Source organism: Ictalurus furcatus, chromosome 16 (assembly GCF_023375685.1).
Source record: "Ictalurus furcatus strain D&B chromosome 16, Billie_1.0, whole genome shotgun sequence".
Taxonomy (NCBI): Eukaryota; Metazoa; Chordata; class Actinopteri; order Siluriformes; family Ictaluridae; genus Ictalurus; species Ictalurus furcatus.
Genome location: NC_071270.1, coordinates 28,807,766 through 28,826,138, shown reverse-complemented (window position 1 = coordinate 28,826,138; position 18,373 = coordinate 28,807,766). Strand labels below are relative to the sequence as shown.

Below are 18,373 nucleotides of genomic sequence, written 5' to 3'. Positions count from 1 at the left end.
CTGCAGATATGGTCTCAGAAGTAGTTTATATTGTTTATTTGTGGCTTATTAATTCTTAATTATTACATACCAAAACATTCTACCACTGACTAATAGCTAACTACGGTTAGCTAGGTTCAAAATATGAGTAGTGTGGAAATATTGGGTGGAAATCATTAACCTGTCATTATCACTAAGCTTTAAAAGCACACAAATCCGAGAGATCTGACTGCTCGCTGTAATAATAATAATAATAATAATAATAATAATTGTATTTGTGTTGTAGTGATAATCTGAAGAGCCTGCCGCTTCTGCATTCCTGTCTGGTCGTATTACCATGAGCAATTCCACTCCATCCACAGGTACGAAGGTCCCATCCTGTCTTTCTTTCTCTCTATCTATCTGTCCTTCACTCTGAGGGTTTGTTTTGTATAGTGTAAACACCCACTTTTCACAAGCAAATCAAATCGCGATGGATAAAACCAGAATCCCGCCCACTCAAATAAATAAATAAATAAATAAATAAATAAATAAATAAAGAATTTCACTCGGAAATGCGTCACTTTGTGTTAAAATTCCATCAATCCGGTTCTTTCTGTCCCCCCACACACACATATCAGTGCTCCCGCCTAACTCAACTACAGTGCAATAAAATGTACACGGTTCTCTCCATTAATATTGGCACCCTTGGTAAATATGAGTAAAGAAGGCTGTGAATAATTGTCTTTATTGTTTTGATCCTTTGTTTAAAAAAAAAAAAAATCACACAAATCCTCTGCTCTCATGGATATCAAACAATTACAAACACAACACGGGCTTATCCAAAAATATCTTTAAATATAAATATGTGCGCAACAATTATTGGCACCCCTATGAATTCGTATATGAGAAATATGTTTGAAGTGTATTCCCATTGATGTTTTACATTTTTTTTTAGTGCACCTGGGTGACTCGGAACAGGAAATTGTTCGACCATGACTTCCTGTTTCACAGGGGTATAAATGAGGTAACACACAGGCCAAATTCCCTTAGTCATTCATAACGATGGGTAAGAGCGAGGAATATAGCTGTGATGTGCGGCAAAAGGTTGTTGAGCTTCACACAATGGGGCGTGTCTATAAGAAAATAGCACAAGCATTGAAAACGCCCATTTCACCATCAGGGCAATAATTAAGAAGTTCCAGTCCACTGGAAATGTTATGAATCAACCTGGAATTGGACGTGTGTCTATATCGTCTCAACACACCGTGAAGAGGACGGTTTGAGTGGATAAAACATCTCCAAGGATCACAGCTGGAGAACTGCAGAAGGTAGTTGTGTCTTGGGGTCAGAAAGTCTCCAAAACTACAATCTGAATCACCTACATCACCACAAAACATGCATCAAAATCAACACAGAAATGGTTTACTGAGCACAAAATCAAGGTCCTGCCCTGACCATCCCAGTCCCCTGACCTGAACCCCATAGAAAACCTGTGGGGTGAACTGAAGAGGAGAGTCCACCAGCGTGGACCTGAAATGTGAAGGATCTGGAGAGGTTCTGTATGGAGGAACGCTCTCAGATCCCTCACCACGTATTCTCCAACCTCATCAGGCGTTATAGGAGAAGACTCAGAGCTGTTATCTTGGTAGAGGGAGCTAGCACAAAAGTATTGACTAAAAGGGTGCCGATAACGTTTTTTTATTTTTTTAAATTTTTTTATTTTTTGATAAACCTGTTTTGTTTGCAATTGTTTGATATCCATGAGAGCAGAATATCTTTGTGAATTTTTTGGACAAAAGACAAAAGGTTAAACAATAAAGACAATTTTTCACAGCCTTCTTCCCTCATATTTACTGAGGGTGCCAATATTATTGGAGGGCAGTGTAAGTATAATCAGACCATACTAGCGGCATTAGTTTTGTGCAGTTTGTCTTTTTAAAAGCCGTTCTAGACGTTACATTGATGATTGATGAAAGCTGGTTGAGGTTTAAGATGAATCGGACGGTAGATTAGAAGCTCTGAGATTCTCTTCTTGGCGAATCAGGGAAGCGATTTGCGTGCTGTGTTTATCTGTGATAACTTCTTTACCCTTCTCTGCTGTATTTTATTGTGTTAGGAGGAGGAACGACCTTCGTCTCTGCACAGTGAAATAATTTAACAAATGTTTACAAAGTCAGACGAGACCTTGAGACACGGAGCAGACAAACTGTTCTGCTCTCACCCAAATACACCACGAGCACACGGTTTTCCAAAACACGGCGAGGGCTCTGTCGTCCAGGGTGATTCATTGGCTGCGTTTTCATAGCAGACGACCCTGGTTTTAGCGGAACAGCCCGTCTAGACGCCCTGAACGTGCTTAGCATGTATCTGATGTGAAGATATGGATCGTACCATGTGACCCTGTTTACGGTTCTGATTGGTTGATTCATTGTACTGTAACAGCAGCTCTGAAGGGTTTATATTAATATGCTCAGTCAGATATGTTATGGTTTCTATAGTAACAGTTCATTCACAGGGATTTGTACAGGAGACGCTCCACTGATGTTTTCTGTAAACACAATAGACTGACACTGGAGACTCCTTCCATACCTGTTACATAAACATCATTTTCCTTACAGAAAACTTCACCACATCAACCATTTTTTAATTTGTTCATTATTAGCTCCGCCTTCCTGTACAAGTTGATAACGTATCAGAACGCGAGCGTTATTATAAACCTGCGCTACAGTCAGAGCTGCTGTTCTAGAAGATTAATCACCACCTTCTGACCAATCACAGTGCAGAACTCAGCAGCACTGCGGTGTAGATAGGAGTATTGTGGTGTTCTCTAGTCAGGAATGTCAGTTTGGGTGAGCCTGTGATCTAGTGATGAGCGTTACTGTTCTGATTGAGGTTATTGAGATTACTGAGATGGTTTGGGGTTTTGGTTTCTCTGGAGGTTTCCCGTGCAGATGGAGATTGTTACTGAAGGTAAACCTCAGTTTACCTGCGTTTGTTCCTGCGTTTGTTCATGCGTTTGTTCCAGCTGAAGATCTGAATTTGGTACGCAGTATTAATGTGATAAATCTTTCAGTACCTTCGAATCCACTCCTCCGAATGCGCCACATTTTGTTGTTGTTTTGGGGTTATTTTTAGAGGTTTTTATACATTTGCACATTGCTTTGGTTGAGAAACACCGTCATGTTTGAAACGCGGTCATCAAGTTCATATCCATCTTTTTAAAGCCGTTTCCTCTTGAGGAGCCCGTGGTATATCTGATTCAGAGCGATGGATCCTCTAATCGCATTAAAGCCTCACAATAAGATTTGTTAACGGCACAAACGAGACGAATTGCCGTGCCGGAGCCAGATGCCTCGATAGGTCATGTGTACAGTTGTCATGGTAACGCCAGGTCATTGTTACTGATCTGGAGGGGGGGATGGAGTGAGTGAGAGAGAGGGGGGGTGGATTGGGGGATGGAGAGAGAGGTGGAGTGAGAGCGAGAGAAAGGGGGGGGTGGAGAGGAAGATTGAGCGAGAGGCGGGGGCAGATTGGGTGATGGAGAGGAAGATGGAGAGAGGGATGGAGTGAGAGGGAGAGAGATTGGGGTGGATTGGGGATGAGAGGTGGAGTGAGCGAGGGGGAGAGAGGCAGGGGGCCGATTGGGTGATGGAAAGGAAGAGAGGGGGTGGATTCGGGGATGGAGAGGAAGATGGAGAGAGGTGGAGAGAGAGGGGTGGAGTTAAGGGGGGGCAGATTGGGTGATGGAGAGGAAGATGGAGAGAGAGGCAGAGTGAGGGAGAGAGAGTGAGAGAGGGGGCACATTGGGTGTTGGATTGGTGGCGAGAGGGATGGATGGGTGGATTGGGGATGGAGAGGGGGATGTAGAGAAGGATGGATGGGTGGATTGGGGGATGGAGAGAGGGATGGATAGGTGGATTGAGGGATGGATGGGTGGATTGGGGGATGGAGAGAGGGGTGGATGGAGAGGAAGATGGAGAGAGGGATGGATAGGTGGATTGGGGGATGGAGAGAGGGATGGATGGGTGGATTGGGGATGGAGAGGGGGATGTAGAGAAGGATGGGTGGGTGGATTGGGGATGGAGAGAGGGGTGGATGGAGAGGAAGATGGGGAGAAGGATGGATGAGTGGATTGGGGGATGGATGGGTGGATTGGGGGATGGAGAGAGGGATGGATTGGGGGATGGAGAGAGGGATGGATGGGTGGATTGAGGGATGGATGGGTGGATTGGGGATGGAGAGGGGGATGTAGAGAAGGATGGGTGGGTGGATTGGGGATGGAGAGAGGGATGGATAGGTGGATTGGGGGATGGAGATAGGGATGGATGGGTGGATTGGGGATGGAGAGGGGGATGTAGAGAAGGATGGGTGGGTGGATTGGGGATGGAGAGAGGGGTGGATGGAGAGGAAGATGGGGAGAAGGATGGATGAGTGGATTGGGGGATGGATGGGTGGATTGGGGGATGGAGAGAGGGATGGATTGGGGGATGGAGAGAGGGATGGATGGGTGGATTGGGGATGGAGAGGGGGATGTAGAGAAGGATGGGTGGGTGGATTGGGGATGGAGAGAGGGGTGGATGGAGAGGAAGATGGGGAGAAGGATGGATGAGTGGATTGGGGGATGGATGGGTGGATTGGGGGATGGAGAGAGGGATGGATTGGGGGATGGAGAGAGGGATGGATGGGTGGATTGAGGGATGGATGGGTGGATTGGGGATGGAGAGGGGGATGTAGAGAAGGATGGGTGGGTGGATTGGGGATGGAGAGAGGGGTGGATGGAGAGGAAGATGGGGAGAAGGATGGATGAGTGGATTGGGGGATGGATGGGTGGATTGGGGGATGGAGAGAGGGATGGATTGGGGGATGGAGAGAGGGATGGATGGGTGGATTGGGGATGGAGAGGGGGATGTAGAGAAGGATGGGTGGGTGGATTGGGGATGGAGAGAGGGGTGGATGGAGAGGAAGATGGGGAGAAGGATGGATGAGTGGATTGGGGGATGGAGAGAGGGATGGATTGGGGGATGGAGAGAGGGATGGATGGGTGGATTGAGGGATGGATGGGTGGATTGGGGATGGAGAGGGGGATGTAGAGAAGGATGGGTGGGTGGATTGGGGATGGAGAGAGGGGTGGATGGAGAGGAAGATGGGGAGAGGGATGGATGAGTGGATTGGGGGATGGAGAGAGGGATGGATTGGGGGATGGAGAGAGGGATGGATGGAGAGGGGGATGTAGAGAAGGATGGATGGGTGGATTGGGGGATGGATGGAGAGGAAGATGGAGAGAGGGATGGATAGGTGGATTGTCGGCCGCTCACCTGCTGGGACGTCAGCACGGCTGTCTCTAAGAACAGCGAGACTGTGGTGGAAAAAAATGTTCACGGTGTAAAAGCGCGTACACGGTGTACGCTTCGGTGTAAAAGCGAAATGAAACGAGTCCAGAGCGCGTTTAAGAGAGATTCGGATGGAGAGACCTTCAGAGCGCGTTTGAGATGTTGGGATGGAGAGACCTTCAGAGCGCGTTTGAGATGTTGGGATGGAGAAAGACCTTCAGAGCGCGTTTGAGATGTTGGGATGGAGAGACCTTCAGAGCGCGTTTGAGATGTTGGGATGGAGAAAGACCTTCAGAGCGCGTTTGAGATGTTGGGATGGAGAGACCTTCAGAGCGCGTTTGAGATGTTGGGATGGAGAAACCTTCAGAGCGCGTTTGAGATGTTGGGATGGAGAGACCTTCAGAGCGCGTTTGAGATGTTGGGATGGAGAAAGACCTTCAGAGCGCGTTTGAGATGTTGGGATGGAGAAAGACCTTCAGAGCGCGTTTGAGATGTTGGGATGGAGAAAGACCTTCAGAGCGCGTTGTTAAACTCTTCTTTCTGTCATTCCGATATTTCACTTCTTTTTCACCTCTGAATGACATCCACTGTAGAATAATCATTACTAACATCTGTCTAAAGCTGTATACTGTGTGTACAATCCAGATTTAACTGATAACATCCTCTCTTTCTCTCTCTCTCCTCTTTTCTCTCTCTTTCTCTCTTCTTTCTCTTTCTTCTTTCTCTCTCTCTTTCTTTCTCTCTTCTTTCTCTCTCTCTTTCTCTTTCTCTCTTTCTCTTTCTCTCTCTCTTCTTTCTCTCTCCTCTTTTCTTTCTCTCTTCTCTTTCTCTATTTCTCTCTCTCCTCTTTCTCTCTTCTCTTTCTCTCTTTTCTCTCTCTTTCTCTCTCTCTCGCTCCCTTAATTTGCTTCTCTCTTAATCTCTTTCATATTGTCTCATTTTGCCTCTTGTTCTCGATCTCTAATTCTGCCTTACCTTCTTTATCTTCTGTCTTATGTTCTGTCTCTCTTTTTCTTTCTCTCTCTGTCATTGCCTTTCTCGTTCTCTGTCTCTTGTTCTTTGTCTCTTGTTTTGCTTCTCTCCCCCTTGCTCTCGCGCTCTCTCTCTCTCTCTCTCTCTCGCTCTCTCTCTCTCTCTCGGTGAATATGATAACAGCTTGTGCTCTTTTGGCAGCAGTCTGCTCGTTCTTCCTCGGCCTGCTCTCCCTCTGCATGTTCTGTCTCTCTCCAGGTTCTCTCGTTCTTCCTGAGCGTCCCTGTTTGTGTTCGTCGTGTTAGCGAGTGTCTCCCAGGCTGTTAGCGAGGCGGTTTATGGGCGTGAGCTTGTCCTGTTTGTTGTTGAAATATCAGGAATGTAAATGTGTACTGTACAAACACGACGCTTTATTATCGTCACTGATTTTTAAAGAGGAAATGAGGAAGCAGTTGATCAGTGAGGGCCGACCTGCAGCCGAGCCTGAGGAAGCCTGGGGGGTTTCTCCCCCATGTGAAACACACCTGCTTTTGTGTGTTGGTGTTCCTCCTGATCTGAGGTGAGGTGATCTGAGGCGAGGTTAGGTGATGTGATGTGATCAGAGGTGATGTGAGGTAGGGTGAGGTGATGTGAGGTGATCAGAGGTGAGGTGATCTGAGGTGTGGTGATGTGAGGTCGGGTGAGGTGATCTGAGGTGAGGTGATCTGAGGCAAGGTTAGGTGATCAGAGGTGATCTGAGGTGATGTGAGGTGATCTGAGGTGGGGTGATGTGAGGTCGGGTGACGTGATGTGAGGTGATCTGAGGCAAGGTTAGGTGATCTGAGGTGATGTGAGGTAGGGTGAGGTGATCTGAGGTGGGGTGAGGTGATGTGAGGTGATCAGAGGTGAGGTGATCTGAGGTGTGGTGAGGTGATCAGAGGTGGGGTGAGGTGATCTGAGGTGAGGTGAGATGATCTGAGGCAAGGTTAGGTGATGTGAGGTGATCTGAGGCGAGGTGATGTGAGGTGATGGAGTGAGCAGGTTGTTGTCCCACACCTCTGAATTTGCATTACAGATTTATTTTTTTTGATTTATTTATTTATTTTTTTGTCAAACACTAAACCCGTGAGCAGATAACCCTAACCCTCGAACTTCGTCCTCCTGAAGTTCACACCTGATTTTGCTTAAATGAGGAATTATTTGGCATAAAACTTTATTTAAAATTGTGTCCATCTCTGAAGACAGCGAAGAAAAAAAAAGATTGCAAATCCGATTCAGTTTTATTTGTACCGTGTTTGAACAGTGGGCGTGGTCACAAAGCAGCTTTACAGAAATTTAAACATTCTGGATATAAATCTGGATCAAGTCCACTCACGGATTCACACTTTAGCAGTGGAAAAGATTTATTTATTTTTTAAATTGCAGCAGAAACAAAAATGTCATTTCTCCGTGTTTTCTGCGAAGGTGCCGAGTTTGTTGTGTTTTTATTAAATGATGTTGCACTGTCCGCTTCACTCCGACACATGAGCGACGTGAACCCGGCGTGACTCTGAGTGAAGCGTCTGCCCTCTTCCACATACATGAGCTCTCATACACTCCTGATTGGCTAGTGTCACTGTGATTGACAGGGGAGAGAGAGTATGCCCCTCCCATCCAGAGAGCACGGGCAGTTGTGCTTGCTTGTCTCCTTGGTTACGGTGATGCACCATGATTTCAATTCAGAACACCCATCGTTTTCTCGGCTGGATTACAATCTTTATTGTGCTGCGTCCAGCCTGAGTGTCTGACACGCTGCTGATCTAAATACTGAAATAAAGTTTGTGTAAATAAAGTTTGTGTAAATAAAGTTTCTTTTGAAAGTAGAAGGTACAGCTTCACTAAAGTTCAGTAGAAATAAAAAAAAACTCTATAACAAGAAAAAGAAAAATACGTCTGTTTCAAATTCGCACTGATTTCTGTACCTGATGGTGAATTAGTGTCTAGTGAATTCACACACACACAGTTTAGTGATGCGTACTGAGACACACACACACACACACACACACACACACACAGTGTAGTGATGCGCACTGAGTCGTCTCCATCTCTTGCTCTGTGTGAATGTGGCGTCTCGTCCTGCTGACCTCAGCACTTTCCTTTGTGTTCCATTGCTCCTCTTGGCCTCCTCTCGCTCAAGGGATTAATACTGGGGTGTGTGTGTGTGTGTGTGTGTGTGTGTGTGTGTGTGTGTTTGTGTTCCCAGCACACACCCACACACAGGAGTTGATCTTCACTCTGTAGTATTTTAAAAACGTGTCCCTGTTATTAGAAACTCTCCTGAACCCCACGATGAAGGGGTTTTTCAGGGTTTCAGTATATTCCTGCGTTTTCAGTACGTTTCAGTATATTTGCGCTTTCCTGCGTGTTGATGTTTCAGTGCATGTCAGTGTAGGGTTTTCAACACACGCTCGGGTCATGTGTTTGAACCGCTGGCGTACGCCATGAACCACTGAATCGCCGCTGATAATTATTCATTCATCTGTTTTTATTTGTAGCTAATGGCAACGAGAGCACAAAGTATAAAGGAGACCGACCGCCCTGTGGCCCCTCTCGTGTCCTTCACCTTCGCAAAGTTCCCATTGAGGTGTCCGAGGCTGAGGTCATCTCATTAGGAATCCCCTTCGGCAAAGTCACCAACCTGTTGATGCTCAAAAGCAAAAACCAGGTGTGTGTAATGTTTTTACCCATGAGCCTTCACATCCTGCTGGGACCGCTCATACACTTGAACCTAAAATTTCATTCTGCTTCTGTTACTGTACTCCTATAACCTCATTATAATATCGAATAATCATCATCATCATAATTATAATTATAATAATCATCATCATAATGGTAATCATGTTTTGCTTATAGAAATGAAAATAATAATAAAAGTATTTTACACCTTTAATAATAAAAAAAGACTAAAATATAAAAATAAAGACTTAAAAAAAGATTCAGAAAATCGGGAACATGAACATGTAATAAAATGCTAATAATAATAATAATAATAATAATTCTAAAAACAAGTATATAATTGGAAAATAGTTCATAGTCCATTATTACATAATCAATCGTTATGAAGTGATCATTAAAATAAATAAGAAATTTAAATAAAATGGTATTACCAAATTGGGTGAAGCTGGGACGTGTAGAGAAAAAAACACTTTAAAATTCATTTTTATTAAAAACAAATTAAATGAAAATAAACAATTGCTCATAAAACGTTGACATAAAACCTTTTAATGAAATATTAAAATAGCAAAAACTCCATAAATTCTAATATAGGTATATTTAAATATTATTATTATTATTATTATTATTATTATTATTATTATTATTATTATTATTAGATATTAAAAATTAAGTTAAATATTAGGCGTGCACGGATACATTTTTTTTTCTTTTTTAGACAGAATTTTGGGATTTTAAATAAAAATTCCTATGCAGTTGTTCATTATGTTTCCTTTTTTGAATTAAATAGAACAGTTCATCTCGGTTTATTTGTAAGCTGTGTATTTCTATTTAACGTGCAAATGTTTTCACCCCCTTGGTTTCTGGGTGGAAAAACGAATATTGTTATTTCCTTGAACCCCTGTTAGACTCGGTCTCAGAATGTCTCTTTTATTACGCTGCTCAAAAGTTTACACCCCCTCTGTCATGCTCTAGTCGACGTATTTACGTTAGTCCCTCGTTAAGGGGGTGACCGGTCTAGTGAAGAGCCCGGGTGATTCGGGAAAACAGCTCGCTCTTGGGGAAGGAGATAAAAAGATTTCCGAGTGTTTAAGGTGACTGACGGACAGAACGAGCAAAGAGTGAAGGAAGATGAATTTAAAAATCTGTTTAAAAGACCTCCAGGAGAACTGAGGAGTTTTATATCAAAAGCCCAGGTTTAGATCACATTTCAGGAAAGTCATGTAGCGTTTCGCTTCAATGTTAACATCTTAATATTTCAGTCTTTTGTGTTTCCTGTAGTAATGATGAAACGTTAAATGCTTCTTGCTAATTTGCTCTGAATGCTAAATTCGGTTCCTTTTTTCCCCTCCAGGCTTTTATAGAAATGGCTTCTGAGGAAGCAGCGATCACCATGGTGAACTACTACACCACAGCGACGCCACACGTCCGTAACCAGCCCGTCTACATCCAGTACTCCAACCACCGCGAGCTGAAGACAGACAACCTGCCCAACCAAGGGGTGAGGACCTTCCATTAGCTCTGACCTTTAACTTTCGGCACACGGTCACCATGGTAACGAGTGGCTTCGGTTGCACTGACACCCTTCTTTAAATTCCACCCCGGAGGGTAATTAGGCGATGTGATTGGCTGATGGGATGTGGAGGGAGCTGCAGACTACATTTGCATAAATCTGGAGTGACCGAAGGACAATGGGGTGGAATTGATTGAGAGCCTGTGTGTGTGTGTGTGTGTGTGTGTGTGTGTGTGTGTGTGTGTGACTCATCGTCTGAGAATGTTTAATCCGCACCATGGCGTTTTAGCATTTCCATTACAGCTCATGTGTTCATGTTCAGATTCTGTTAGCGGTTCTGTTTGAAATTAATGTTAAATTAAGTTCAGAGATCATTGCGTGTCCAGCCTTGGTACGGACTTGGTGCGAGATGTTTGGGGGTGTGTGTGTGTGTGTGTGTGTGTGTGTGTGTGTGTGTGTCTGAGAGAGAGGTTCAGGAATAGTTTGCTAAGATTGACAGGGTTGTTGTGAATCGTCCTGCAGAGAACCCAGGCCACCCTGCAGGCCGTCAACGCCATGCATTCTGGGAACATGACTCACTCGGCGTCGGCCGGCGACAGCAGCTTGATGCCTGGTCAGAGTCCTGTCCTGCGCATCATCGTGGAAAATCTCTTCTACCCGGTTTCTCTGGAAGTGCTTCACCAGGTAGGACCACTTCTCATTTCTCTGAAGTCCTCCTCTCATCTTTTTATCCCAAGTGGCGAGGGTCTGAAATCACCAGGACACGAAAACTACACCGAAAATCTCCACGTGTTGATTTTACTGTAACAGCACCACACACTCTCTATTACACTCTATTTCTCTCTCTTACTCTCTCTTACTCTACTCTCTATTAGTCCATTACTCTCTATTATTCTCCATCATTCTCTATTACTCTCTATTATTCTCTATTACTCTCGATTACTCTCTATTATTCTCGATTACTCTCTATTATTCTCTATTACTCTGTTATTCTCTATTACTCTCTGTTATTCTCTATTACTCTCTATTTCTCTCTCTTACTCTACTCTCTATTATTCTCTTTACTCTCTATTACTCTCTATTACTCACCTCACATCTTAAGAACATCAGCAGTTGAACCCTGAGGCTCAAACCTGCATCCAACTAATATTTCAAAGTTGAATGATGCAGTGTACACGTTTTTCCTCTCTCTCTCTCTCTCTCTCTCTCTCTCTCTCTCTCTCTCTCTCTCTCTCTCTCTCTCTAACCCCCCTACACTCTCTCTCTCTCTCTCTCTCTCTCTCTCTCTAACCCCCCCTACTCTCTCTCTCTCTCTCTCTCTCTCTCACTGTGTGTTTAATAATTCCATTCAGAAGCGAGATTTTTTTTTAAGACTGGCCTCTTTTTTTTTTTCACGATGGGAAAACGTGTCCGAGCGGCTCATTACACAAGCTCACGTCAGCTTCATCAGCGAAGCCACACCTTCTTCATATTTGGTTTGGCTTAAATGGAGATTTTGAGTATTGTAAATGTTGTAAAGTGTGTTGGAGAGCATCAGTGTGCTGTTGTGACCTAGAATCAGTCCAGAGCAGCTCTCCTTGCTGTGGAACATAAATAAAAATCAGGTTTGTGGTGTTTTGGTTTTGTGTGTGTGATTTTATAAATAACTCTGTTTTTTTTTTGTCTTGCTTTCTTCTGTAGATCTTCTCGAAGTTTGGAACAGTCCTGAAGATCATCACGTTCACCAAGAATAACCAGTTCCAGGCTTTGCTACAATACGCAGATCCCATAAACGCGCATCACGCCAAAATGGTCAGTCCTGAAAGGGTTTTTATTTCTTATTTATTTCCCTGTGGCTGTATTGCGTATTGACTGATCGTGCAGGAGCTGTGCGTGCGTCTGGATGACAGAGGGACATCTGGGGTGTTTTTCTGTTGATTTTATTTGTGGGTTTATCTGCTGTGGTCATTCCTCACTCCGGGCCTCTGTGGTGTATCTCCTGACCCCGTCTCTAACCCGAGTCTCCTCATCCATCACTGTGGCTTCAGCTCAGCTTTGTAGGGTGATCCGTCCCGGGCCTGAAAATCCGTGAACATCTGTACGTTCCTCCTCCTCCTCCTCCGAACGAGACCCGTCCTGCACTAATCCCTCACCCCGGTGATTAATTTGTCAGTGCTGAGGATATCTAATGAACGGCATTGAGGCTGCGAGAGGAAGAAAGGGAAAAAAGGCAGCGTGTACGTAATTACTCCCCTGGTCTGCGGGTGTTATCTATTGTGCTGCTGCCATGTCGCATCGCCTCGCTGCACAAAGGAGACGTTTGTTCGTGTTACTGGAGGAGGCGGCACTCCAAAATCCTCCTGTTCCTAAATTACCAGAGAGAGACGGGAAGTAAAGAGAAGAAAAACAAAATGCTACAGCAACTAAATCAGAGAGAAGCAAGAGTTTTTCCACATCACTCATCCACCCCCCCCCCTCCACTAACACTCTCTCACACACACACACTCTCTCTCTCTCTCTCTCTCTCTCTCACTAACACTCACACACACACTCACACTCTCTCTCACTAACACTCACACACACACACTCTCTCTCTCTCTCTCTCTCTCTCTTTCTCTCTCTCTCTCTCTCACACACACTTTCTCACACTCTCTCTCACACACACACACTCTCTCATTTGCTCTCTCTACACACTCGCGCTCTCACTCACACACACACACACTCTCTCGCTCTCTCACTAACACACACACACTCTCGCTCTCTCTCTCTCACACACACACGCTCTCATTCGCGCTCTCACTCGCGCTCTCTCTCTCTGTCTGTGTGTGTGTGTACTATATACAGCAGGTTATACACGAATTCTGGATTGTGATTGGTCGGAAGGTGTTGATGCATTTTCTCTACAGTAGCTGAGCTTTAAATCACAGGTTTATGTTCTTCCTCGTCTTGTTCCACGCAGCTACACGGATGGATTGTGTGTTTTTTAGATTTTACAGCGCTGATGTGCTGTCATTCTATTTCTTTATTTCTCTTTTAACCTAAACCTGACCTTCTGACATGTTGGTCCCGTGAGAGAGGCCACAGGCAGGAGAAACATCTCCAGCTTCCGCCCACTTTCACGATTTATGATGGAGGGAGGCGTGAACAACAACTTCTTCTGTTTTTGAAATCCTCTCGGTTTGAGATCTTCTCATGGTTATTGTAAAGTTAGAATCATCGCTCGCCTGAACGTAGGTGTGATCGAGTCCGTCACGATTCTGAAGTTTCACCTGATGATTGTGCGTAGCGATGTTTGTCTTGTCTGTTGACTTTGACAGTTTTATAATAGAAGAATAGCAGAGGTGTAATCACACACACACACACACACACACACACGCTCAAGGGGAAGACATAACACAGATAATAAACGTATAACACAACCCTGTTACTGAAATACACAGATGGGTGACTGAACCATAGACAGTGTATTAATAAGGTTATTTAAATAAATAATGTGCACTTTTCGCATTTAGTGATGAACTGAATCAGTTACAGCTCTACTGATTGAAGTTTTTATACTTTTAGCCTAAACTCTAAAAATGCTGGACTAAAATTTTAGATGAAAGCTGTAAATAAACTAAAACTGTAATTACTGAATACTGAATACTCCAGGATGAAGCACTGGACTCCTGGGCAAAAAAAATAATGGGCCACGCCCAAAATAGCAAAATATTAAGATTTAAATTGTCTTAACAGATCTCTGGTCAGAAAATTAGCGAGAATTAATCGAGTGCAGTCCCGAGACGTCCTGTGCTGCTGTTTGCTCGTTTACTTTCGCTGCAGTAAAGACTAAAAGATTAGTCATGATTCGGTGATCTGCCACCTGATGCAGCTCCTCACGGGCCTGATAACAAGATCATTGATGGAGCATGGAGATCTCTACAGCATGGAGAGCGCTACAGCATGGAGAGCGCTACAGCATGGAGATCTCTACAGCATGGAGATCTCTACAGCATGGAGAGCGCTACAGCATGGAGAGCGCTACAGCATGGAGAGCGCTACAGCATGGAGATCTCTACAGCATGGAGAGCTCTACAGCATGGAGAGCGCTACAGCATGGAGAGCGCTACAGCATGGAGAGCGCTACAGCATGGAGATCTCTACAGCATGGAGAGCGCTACAGCATGGAGAGCGCTACAGCATGGAGATCTCTACAGCATGGAGAGCGCTACAGCATGGAGAGCGCTACAGCATGGAGAGCGCTACAGCATGGAGATCTCTACAGCATGGAGATCTCTACAGCATGGAGATCTCTACAGCATGGAGAGCTCTACAGCATGGAGAGCGCTACAGCATGGAGAGCGCTACAGCATGGAGAGCGCTACAGCATGGAGAGCTCTACAGCATGGAGAGCTCTACAGCATGGAGAGCGCTACAGCATGGAGATCTCTACAGCATGGAGATCTCTACAGCATGGAGAGCGCTACAGCATGGAGAGCGCTACAGCATGGAGAGCTCTACAGCATGGAGAGCTCTACAGCATGGAGAGCTCTACAGCATGGAGAGCGCTACAGCATGGAGAGCGCTACAGCATGGAGATCTCTATAGCATGGAGAGAGCTACAGCATGGAGAGAGCTACAGGATGCAGTGTCGTGAGTCTCACGGTAAAGGAGCGAGGAAATCTGCTCCAAAAAAAGCAAAGGCTCATGCAGGGGCTGCTGTCAGAAACGCGTGGCTGGTCTTCGTCAGGTCAGCTGTACTGTTCTGAAATTTACATCGGCCTAAAGGCAGAAGAAATCCCTGTTCCTCCATCAGCTCTTAAGGGAATAGGTCAACGCTCTGAAACACCAGGTTACGTTGGCGGAAAGAAATGATCTGGAATGCCCCAAGCCTCATCGTGCTGAGACGACCACCTGCTGAAATTTACAGCTTCTCAAAGACGGGGGGGAAAATTCTGTCAAAAAACTGTCAGGAGAAATCAAGGCAGTTTGGAGAAACACAACAAGCAGAAGGTTATGTAATGCAGGTTTTGTGTCCAGAAGATGCGCTCAAAAGCCGTTTCTGTCTCAGAAAAAAACATCAGACAGAATGAAGAGTTTTTGGCAGAATATGGCAGGTTCGATTGGGAGCGGTTCAGCGGAGTCGTGTGCCGTGATGAATCACGATTACCCAAATCTGGTGAGAAATAGATTAGTCAATGCATCTCTTCCACAGTCAAGTGTGGAGGAAGATCTGTCATGGTGTAAGGAAGCCTGCTCAGATCCTGCTGCTGCTGCTGCACTCCGAAACGGCAGTTAATGCCTCGGAGTTCAGGGGAATGTCGCAGAACGTCTTGCTTCCTAAAACGTAAAGGTGTTTACTCGAAAGATGAACGAGCAGATGTTATTTTTCAATAAGACGACGCAAACACCACCACAAAGTGGCTTGAGAACGAGTCCATCAGGATCAGGTTTTGGCCTGGAGTCCAGAATCGAACCCTGTGGAGAATATTCGGTCTCGCGTTAAACACAAACTAACCGGGGAACATTTCTCAGCTCCTCCTCAGCTGTATGAAGGCATTAATATTAACTCTTATTCCTGTAAAAAGCTGTCCATCATTTTACCCACAATGCCTAAACGTTTAAAAAAAAAAAAAAAAGCTATCCCATACTAATTTACATATTCTAACGCTAGACTAAATCTGTAAATATTCTAGACTAAAATTTTTAAAACTCGACTAAAATTCTAGACAAAACTCTTTTTTATATATATATTAAAAATTCTGCACTAAAACTTTTAAAGCTGTAGAACTTGATGGCGTGGTCTGCCACGGAGCCCCGCACCATCATACGGTCCGTGATCACATTCAGAACAGAGTTGATTTATGATGATCTGATGGAATGTGATGAGGGATAATCTTAAACCCGGCTGAGCTCACCGTCTAGAACACGAGTGAATAGAAACGTCTGTGAGGTGAAGGCGTTTGTGTGACGCAGATGTTCAGGGTGCGATGTTGGAGGACCGAAGCAGAAGCAGTTATGGAAGGGAGATGATGGTGAGGATGAGTGATGAGATCATGAAGTGAGATTAAAGTGTTGGTGATTCTGACGGATCAGACAGAGTGGTGTTCGTGGTGATCTGGAAGCGCGGTGGAGATTTTTATCAGTAAATGATGGAGAAGATCACGTGCAGGTCGAAGGAAGCGGTGAGAAGGTGCTGACGCCATCAGCTCTAACGGCCGGAGAGGAACGTAAATATCCTCACCGTCACGTCCCTGTGTTTTATTAACACTGCCTTCAGAGTTTAATATCAGTAACGCCAGGGGGTGTTTAACACCTTAATGTCCTGCGCGCACACACACACACACACACACACACACACACACACACACACACACACACACAGGGGGGCGATGGATGGGGGTGTTTGATATCATTACAGATAAGAATATAAACTTGTTTCCCTCCAGTGAAAGTCTGCAGTATTAAGGTCTCAGTTCAGCTGTTAAATTTCAACATCGTGACCTGATCTTGTTTGTAACATGAAACATTTGACCTTTGACCTCAGAAAAGGTCTGTTCTAAACGATAACTGATCATGCATAGGTAACATTTATTTATTTATTTATTTATTTATTTATTTATTTATTTATTTAGAATTAAACACGGCCTATTTCTTACACGAGTTCTTTATAAAGAATGTAAATGTTTTGTATTGTGATGTTTTTATATTATACAGCGACTGTGAGGTGTTTATACGTCACTTTTACAGACGGGAGAGATTTCAGACACGATGGGGCCAGATATTGTCTTTTGTTTTGTAAACCGTACAGAGAGAAAGAGAGTGTGTGTGAGTGTGTGTGAGAGAGCGTCTGATGGATTTGGGTTGTGTGTGTTGTGTGTCAGACTTTAGATGGACAGAACATTTATAACGCCTGCTGCACGCTGCGTATCGAGTTCTCCAAACTCACCAGCCTCAACGTCAAGTACAACAACGACAAGAGCCGAGACTTCACACGACTCGACCTGCCTTCAGGAGACGGACAGCCCACGCTGGAGCCCACCATGACTGCAGCGTTCGGTAACGCACACACGCACACACACACGCGCACACACACGCGCACACACACACACACACACACACACACACGCGCACGCACACACACACACCATTCTCCTTTTGCAGTTGAATAAAACTATATTTAAATAATATAACTATACACTTCTCCTTTTCTTCTTCACCTTCTTCTCTTTCTCCTCTTCTTCTCCTTCTATACCTCCTTTTCTTCTTGTTCTTTTCCTGCTTCTACTCCTGTTCATCATCTTCTCCATGTTCTTCTCCTCCTCCTTCTTTTACTTCTTCTACTGCTGCTGCTCCTCCTGCTTCCCCTCTTTCTTCTTCTATTGCTGCTCTTCATCTTCTTCTCCTGTTGCTGCTCCTCCTCTTTCTTCATCTTTTTCTTTCTTTCTTTCTTACTGCTTCTTCTGCTGCTGTTCTTCTCCTTCTTCTCCTTCTCCTCCTTCTTCTTCTCCTCCTTCTACTTCTTCTTCTTCTTCTCCTCCTCCTGCTGCTGCTCCTCCTCCTCCTCCTCCTCCTCCTTCTTCTTCTTCTTCTTCTTCTTCATTTTTAAGCTTGTTTTCCTCCTGGTGTCTCTTCACCGTGTTGATGATTTAACTCGGCAGTTTATAAATAAAACCCCAGCTGGGCGTGTTGTAGGATAAATAATCACGAACAGTAGCTGTCCTCCTCTTCCCACACCTCGGCTTCTGTTCACACATGAGCGTCCCAGTAATTTACAGGTAATGAGGCACGTTAGAGCGTGTGCTGAGGATTGTGCACTCATATCGACTTCATGAAATATTCTCCTGAAACGCTTCCTAATGACGTTCGGATACTGGTTACATTTTAAACGAGTGTGAAGACGTCACGGTTCTAGATGATCGTCAGGGATGATCAGGTTCTCACTCGG

General features: G+C 44.6%; 1 protein-coding gene across 3 annotated transcripts in view; it reads left to right on the top strand.

The window, feature by feature from the left end:
- ptbp3 (polypyrimidine tract binding protein 3) overlaps window positions 1-18,373 on the top strand; it is a 60,621-nt gene that overhangs the window by 27,144 nt on the left and 15,104 nt on the right. For 2 of the 3 annotated variants that reach the window (XM_053644737.1, XM_053644738.1), the window contains exons 2-7: window positions 266-341; window positions 8,777-8,946; window positions 10,309-10,455; window positions 10,990-11,151; window positions 12,148-12,258; window positions 17,310-17,484. In XM_053644737.1, coding sequence (XP_053500712.1) covers window positions 317-341; window positions 8,777-8,946; window positions 10,309-10,455; window positions 10,990-11,151; window positions 12,148-12,258; window positions 17,310-17,484 — 790 coding nt within the window. In that variant the 5' untranslated portion in view covers window positions 266-316. The remainder of the gene's footprint in view (window positions 1-265; window positions 342-8,776; window positions 8,947-10,308; window positions 10,456-10,989; window positions 11,152-12,147; window positions 12,259-17,309; window positions 17,485-18,373) is intronic. The other variant, XM_053644736.1, reaches the window with a different exon arrangement.